Source organism: Otolemur garnettii, unplaced genomic scaffold (assembly GCF_000181295.1).
Source record: "Otolemur garnettii isolate 467f Iridium unplaced genomic scaffold, OtoGar3 scaffold00025, whole genome shotgun sequence".
NCBI lineage: Eukaryota > Metazoa > Chordata > Mammalia > Primates > Galagidae > Otolemur > Otolemur garnettii.
In genome coordinates, this window is record NW_003852420.1 from 20,737,455 (window position 1) to 20,745,532 (window position 8,078).

Genomic DNA, 8,078 nt, shown 5'->3' on the forward strand with positions numbered 1-8,078 from the left:
CTTGAGGCTCCATCTCAAAAAAAAAAAAAAAAAAAAAAGAGAAATACAAGTGGCCCTTATGTATGTGAAAAGGTAGTCAATGCAAATTAAAAGTACATAAGCAAACTATTTTTACAAATCTGACAACGTATTTAAGAGTTTGACAACTCCAGTTGCAAAGATAAAAGAAAATAGGGTTCTCACTGATGAAAAATGTTTACAACTTCTATGGAGGGCAATCTGTCAATAATAAGCAAAATTACAAATACATTTACTCTTGACCCATCAATCTCACCTCAAGGAATTTATCTGACAGATACATCTAAATAGACATTAAATGATAATCTGAAATAGCAAAAAATTAAAACAACCCTGGTATACATGTAAAGCAGCGGTTCTCAACCTGTGGGTTGTGACCCCTTTCTAACAATGAAAATACACTGAGGCATTAGGAACATTGAGAACCACTGATGTAAAGGACATCGGTTAAATATACCCTTCTCTCCCCAGCCCACCCCACGTATTACATAACAGTAGATGCAGCTAAAAAAACTATGTACTGATCTGGAAAGATGCAAAGATCCTTCAAGGAAAGTCTAATTCAGTGGTTCTCAACCTTTCTAATGCTGTGATGTATTTTCATTGTTACAAAGGGGTCTCGACTCACAGGTTGAAAAGTCCTGGTCTAATTCCAGGTACTAAGCAGGAAAAACAAGATGAATCTGGAATACCCTTCTGTGTCAGAAAGCAAGAAAGCAATTAAGCACTAATGAATTATCAGTAGTATATTGTGCTTCTCCACATAAAAATTCCATCTAATGCAAAAAGAACAAGAAAATTAGAAAAATTATCAACTGATAATCCCTAGTGAAATTAGTAAATCAGGCAACAATGATCAATGAATAGAACATTAGTAATTATAAGGTTGACTGGAAAATTTACAATGGAGAGATCTCTAAATCTACTGATTAAGCTCTGAACCTCTGGATTAATTTTAGCATCACTAAAACTGGGATCACTAGATGTTATTTGTCTTCTAATATTATACAACATAAAAGCATTTATGAAATGCTTTGAACCAGAACAGAATCAAACTTCTAGGGCTTTCATTTTTAATAAACACAGGTGCTAGAAGAACAAGGTAATGATACAAGAAAATAAAAAGACAAATCCAGATTGGGGGGTATTCTATAGGACAAATGACCAAATTTCTGTAATAAGTCGATGGCATAAAAAAGGAAACAGGTAATAGGAAAGAAAATGGGACTACTAGATTAAAAACATAGTAAATGTGAGGTATGAATCTTGCTTAGAATCTGATTAGAACCAACAAACTAGACAAAGACAATTTGAGACTATCAGGAGATGATCATGGACAGGATATTAGTGGGTATAAATAAATGTTTTTTCTGAGACAAAGTCTCACTTTGTCACCCTGGGTAGAGTGCTGTGGCATCATAACTGACAGCAACCTCAAACTCTTGGCTCAAGTGATTCTCTTATCTCAGCCTCCCAAGTAGCTGGGACTACAGTTGCTCACCACAATGCCTGGCTATTTCTAGAGACGGAGGTCTCACTCTTGCTCAGGCTGGTCTCGAACTTGTGAGCTCAAACGATCCACCCGCCTTGGCCTCCCAGAGTGCTAGGATTACAGGCATAAGCTACCTCAAAATCCTTATTTTGAATTTTATCACATACGACGATGGCATGTTGCTGTGTAAGAAAACATGCATGTTTTTAGAGGTGCAAACTGAAGTAGTATAGACAAAACAACATGTTGTCTGGGATTTGATTTTAAAATACTACAGTAAAGGAGGAAATGTATATTAGGCAAAAACAGAAACACCCTGACAATCTGAAGAACAGCGACATACATGGCAGTTCACCATGCCATTCTCTCTACTTTTATATAAGCAAGAAAATATTTGTAAGAAAACACCTAAAACTGAGAATGCAACTAGCATCACATTAAGACCATTAGCAGGTGCAGCACTTGAGGTCACCAGGACAAAAAAACTTCTCTTTCTTTTTTTTCTTTTTTCTTTTTTTTTTAGACTGAGCCTCAAGCTATCCCCCTGGGTAGAGTGCTGTGGCATGGAAGCTCACAGCAACCTCCAACTCCTGGGCTCAAGCGAGTCTCCTGCCTCAGCCTCCCAAGTAGCTGGGACCACAGGCGCCCGCCACAACACCCGGCCATTTTTTGGTTGCAGCCATTATTGTTGTTTGGCGGGCCCGGGCTGGAGATTCGAACCTGCCACCTTAGGTGTATGTGGCTGGCGCCTTAGCCGCTTGAGCTACAGGTGCTGAGCCTTCTCTTTCTTTAAATACGTATTTCATAATGAAATCCTCACAGGACAAAAGTGAATTGTAGTAAGATAGCTCAGATGATGTGTCAGGGCTTTTAAAATTTACTTTCATGTGCTTGCTTCATGTTTAGTAGTGTTTAGTAGCATTCCAGAATAAGTTCTGTATAGAGACTTTCTGAACAACATGTAATAAAAATATAAAGGTTTTTCTAGTATATCATAACATATGTCCAATATTACTGTAAGACACAAGTACATATAATTATATATAAAATTTACATACACAACACAAATCTTATAGAAATCAACTACCCAATACAGAATATGGTTTTTGTTCCCTTACCATCAATATTAAGCATCATTTTCCACATGGCAGGCCGAACAGATTGATGGAATCCAAACCATACTTCCCTGCCCCCTCCTAGAGGGTGGTCATATCCTTCTGGAGCTGAGAAAAAGGAACGCCCCACAGGTGTATATCTACAAAAATTAAAATGGCATGTTCAAATTTTTCCTTTCCATATAAATATTTAAATCTGCAGAACAAGGAAGACTAGAGTACAATTTATAATAATGATGCTTTTCATTATGAATATAAACTAAACATTTTCTGAACTTGTGAAAGCAAAAAGTATTATATACCTTTCTAAATGAAAAAAATCCACCACTGTCATTCACCAAAATTCACCTTTCTCAAAACTAATGTTAGCTTGAAAAGAAAAAAATTTTATTTAATATACTTTCTTAAAAGTAGGTTTAAAAATGTTAACAGTTCCAACCTTAAAAATGCTAAGAGTAATTATTGATCAAAAAGCTATTTCTAAGGCCAAGCATGGTAGCTCACACTTATAATCCTAGCACTCTGAGAGGCTAAGGTGGGGGAACTGCTTGAGCTCAGGAGTTTGAGACTAGCTGAGTAAGAACAAGACCCCGTCTCTACTAAAAATAGAAAAATTAGCTGGGTATCATAGTGGGCACTTGTAGCCCCAGCTATTTGGGAGGCTGAGGCAAGAGGATTGCTTGAACCAAAGAGTGTGAGCTTTCTGTGAGCTATGATGATGCCATGGCATTCTACTCAGGGCGACAGAGTGAAACTCTGTTCAAAAAAAAAGCTATTTCTATAAATGTGCTTACAAGACATACTATTTTTCTTTAAAAAAAAAAAAAGTACTGATCTTGGCTTGGCTTCTGTAGCACAGTGGTTACAGCACCAGCCACATAAACCAAGGTTGGCGGGTTCAAACCTGGCCCAGGCCAGCTAAACAACAACAACTGCAAAAACAACAACAAAATAGCCAGGGATTGTGGTGGGTGCCTGTAGTCCCAGCTACTTGGGAGGCTGAGGCAAGAGAATTGCTTAAACTCAAGAGTTTAAGGTTGCTGTGAGCTGTGATGTCACAGCACTCTACCGAGGTTGACATAGGAAGACTCTGTCTCAAAAAAAAAGTAAAATACTGATCCTATGTGTGGATACACACACATATTCACACATGTAAGGTGCTAATGTGATTAAAAAGTAGCAATTTAATACTACTGTATAAACAGTGAAATTATTTAGAAAACAAGATGATTTAACTATAGGAATATATCCAAAAATAGATCTAAAGTATTCATTAGAGTAGCTAAGCTAGTATTAGAGGGCACAATAATGCTTGTTTACATATATAATTGTATATAATAAACAATGATGTGTAGTTTACTTGCAAAAGTTAAAAGAATTTTTTGTAACTTACTTCTGTCAGTGAATCTGTATGCATACTATTCTTATTCTACATTTCAGTTACACAATCAAAATATACAAAACACAAAGGTTAACCAAGGGGAGCCTGCAAAACTCATTCTTGGGAGGAAAACTTTCAAATATAAAATCTAAAGAGGAAGAAAAGCCAGAAGCACCCACTTCATGGAGGGAAGATGTCGTAGCACCACATCAACGGCATGGACAGGGTTAGTGCTGATTGGCTTGTCTAATTCCAGTGGCTCAGGCAAGGTCCGTCCTGTCAGTACTTCATGCAATAGGTGCCAACTCACCCGAGAGACAAATTTGATTGACACCTTAAAAGGTCGATCTTTTCCACCTTCCCCAGGTAATGTAACATCTAAATCTACCTGTTGATGGGAAAAGAGTCAACTGGTAAATGTAGAAAAAGATAAATTATTTTAAATTTAACTTCTAAAAGTATGTAAGAGAAAACAAAGCAAAAATTAAAAATCAATCTCAATGTCAAATCAATAGACTAAAATTTATCATTTATTTTATTCTTTTTTTTGTAGACTAAAATTTAAATAACATAGTTATTCATACCAGCATTACTGGTCACTGCAAAATACTGGAAATTACACAGATGTCCTAATATTTAGGCAAGTATTATAAAAAAATGAAGATCTCTTGAAATTGCTACAGAAGAATTTCCAAATTATGTTAAGTTAAAAAAGCAAAGTACAAAAGATCATAAATAGTATGACATCTTTTATGTAAGAAGGAAGGAAGAAATGAGAAAATATTCATACCTATCTGCTTACTTTTGCAAAAAGAAACATAGGAAAGCAAGAACCAGAAACAAGGAAATTAGTTACTTTCAAAGGATGGGAGGGAATAATTGGAAGAAGTAAGGGAGGAACAGTTTTAATGTTCAGAAGCATATTAAAGTTTACATTATCAAACAATTTTTAAAAATAAGCCAGGTATGGTGTCTCACACCTATAATCTCAGCACTTTGGAAGGCTGAGGTGGGAGGATCACTTGAGGCCAGGAGTTCAAGACTAGCCTGGGCAACATAGCCAGACTCTGTCACTACAAAATATTTACTTAAATTAGCTGGGTGTGGTGGTGTACACCTATAGTCCTAGCTATCTGACAGGCTGAGGCAGGAGGATCGCCTGAGCCCAGGAGTTCGAAGCTGCACTGAGCTATTATCATGCCACTGCACTCCAGCCTAGGCAATAGAGTGAGATTCTAATTAAAAAAAAAAAAATCAAGGATAGAGGGGAAAAACTAAAACTACTAACTATAAACAGAATAAAGTGAATCTAGATACATTTCAAATAAATAACATAATCACACTGAAAGAAAAAAAAAAAGCAAACACTAGATATACATACTCTTGAACACAGTATATATTCTGACTCCAGTCTCAGTTCTGAGGGTAGAGAAAGGGCAGGTTTGGAAAATGGCAAACCAAACAAAACCTTGAACTCATTAGTAGGTTTGTTTTCTGTAGCTGTATGAGTGTAGTAATTCATATTTTATATGCACTGAGAAAATGAGAAAAAGTGGTGACATTCTGGGGAGCCAGATGTCTAAAGAAGAAAGAAATACAGATCAGGGCTAAGGAAGGAAAGAATCCTGTAGGGATAGACTGGAATTGGAAAAATTAGATGTGAACTCATGTTTTCCAATAAACATACACTAGATTTACTATAGGAGGTATAACATTTATTTTTATTGTCTGTTTTATGTATTTACATATTCACATTTTTTAACTCTATACATTAAAAGGACTTAGAGTCCAAATACCCCAGAAACAAGAGCACACCCAGTACCTAGATTTTCATTTCAAAATACCATTCTCCAACTAAAAGAAACCAGGGTTCCTCTGAGAAATACTTAGTTGCAGGATTGCAGTAGAGAAACTGCAACTAAGTTGCAGGATTGCAGGATTGCAGTAGAGAAACTTTCCACATTAAGATAAACGTGGAAAATCTTTCTGTACCAGAAGGTAATGCAGTATAGTCATATGCTGCATAATGATGTTTTGGTCAATGAGGGATCATATATACAACAGTGGTTCTATAAGGTTATAATGGAGCTGCCTTGTACAGGTATTTTTTTCTTTTATAATGTATTTTTAGTAGACCTTGTCTATCTTTAGATTATTTACGCACACAAATACTTAACCATTATGTTACAATTACCTAGAATATTTGGTACAGTACCACTATGTACACAGGTTTGTAACCTAGGAAGCAATAGGCCATAACACAGGTATGTAGTTGGCTATACTATCTAGGTTCATGCAAGTACACTGTACAATATTCACAAAATGATGAAATTATCTAATAACACATTAAGTGACTTGACTATTAACAAGAAACAAAAAGTGTCATTTCAAAAGGACACAGATATCAGCTTAAAAGGCCTCTCACTGGCCAAATCTAGGACAACTGGAACAGTCAGATCAATAAACAGGGTAGAAGAAAATGCTCTTCCTTATAACAAACCGACTATATGTAGGAGGAATGTCAGAAAATTACCAGTTCTACATAGTAATAATCCTTTTAAATAAGAATCATCAATTGTTAAAAAAATCAAATGAGAAACAGAATCCTTAAAAGTGTTTCCCATACCAAATTTAAAAATCTCTGTGCATTGAAGGACACAATAAACAGAGTGAAAAGGCAACCATGAAATGGAGAAAATATTTGCTAATCATTTACCTAATAAGGAATTAGTATCCAGAATACAAAAAGAACTCCTATAAATCACAACTAACCAAAAGAACCCAATCCAAACAATTCAATTAAAAAATGGACAAAAGACTTGAATACATGTTTCCTTGGAGAAGATATGTAAACGGCCAATAAGCACATGAAACAAGCTTCAACATTAGTAATTATTGGGGGAAAAGACAATCAAAACCACAATAAGATATCATCTCACACTCATTAGGATGGCTACTATAAAAAAAAAAAACCAACCAGAAAACAAGTGTGGCATGGATGTAGAGAATTTAGAACTCTTATGCACTGTTGGAATATAAAATGGTGTAGCCACTTTGGAAAACAGTATGGTGGATTCTTAAAAAATTAAAAATAGTAATTACCACATGATCCAGCAATTTCACTTCTGGGTATATATCCAAATTATTGAAAGCAGAGTCTCGAATCGAAGAGATATTTGTACACCCATATTCATAGCAGGATTATCTGCAATACCCAAAAGGTGTCCATCGAGGGATAAATGGATAAACAAAATGTGTTATATACATACAATGGAATATTTATTATTCAGCCTTGAAAAGGAAGGAAATTCTAACATATGCTACAACATGGATAGATATTATGCTAAGTGACAAAAGCCAGTCACAAAAAGATAAACACTGTATGTATGATTCGACTTATATGAGGTACCTATAGAGGTCAAATTCATAGAGACAGAAAATAGAATGATGGCTGCCAGGGGCTAAAATTAGCAGGTAATAGGGAGTTCAAGCAGGGGAGTCCAACACTTTTTCTTATCTGCTGCATATTGGAAGAAAGAGTTGTTTTGGGCCACACATTAAATACACAAACACCAAAGAAGGCTGGTTAACATACTTTTCATGATATCTGACACCACAAATAAGCAAAACAGTCCTCAAATAATCTGCAAGCAGCCCATGGACTGCAAGATGCATACCCCTTTAACAAAGTTTTAGCTTTCCAAGTTAAAGGTAGTTCTGAAGATGGATGGTAGTAATGATTACTTAACAATGTTAATGTACTAAATACCACTGAATTGTATCTTAAAATAGTTAAAATTTTGGCCCAGCACGGTGGTTCACATCTGTAATCCCAGCACTCTGGGAGGTATATTACATGAGCTCAGTAGTTCAAGACTAGCTTGGGCACGAGTGAGACCCTGTCTCTACTAACAACCGAACAAAAAACAGCCAGGCATTATAGTGGGCCCCTATAGTCCCAGTTGCTTGGGAAGCTGAGGCAGAAGGATTGCTTGAGCTGGAGAGTTTGAGATTGCTGTGAGCTATGATGCCATGGCACTTTACCCAGGGAGAAAGAGTGCTACACTGTCTC

The 8,078-nt window shown here is 36.1% G+C and overlaps 1 protein-coding gene across 3 annotated transcripts in view; it reads right to left on the reverse strand.

Annotated features, from left to right (window-relative positions):
- LOC100951974 (protein argonaute-3) overlaps nucleotides 1–8,078 on the reverse strand; it is a 132,271-nt gene that overhangs the window by 82,939 nt on the left and 41,254 nt on the right. For 2 of the 3 annotated variants that reach the window (XM_003788177.1, XM_023512144.1), the window contains exons 4-5: nucleotides 4,186–4,394; nucleotides 2,629–2,765 (exon numbers count right to left, since the gene is read on the reverse strand). In XM_003788177.1, the coding sequence (XP_003788225.1) occupies nucleotides 2,629–2,765; nucleotides 4,186–4,394 (346 nt within the window). Of the gene's footprint in view, nucleotides 1–2,628; nucleotides 2,766–4,185; nucleotides 4,395–7,108; nucleotides 7,193–8,078 lie in introns of those variants that run through there. The other variant, XM_023512146.1, reaches the window with a different exon arrangement.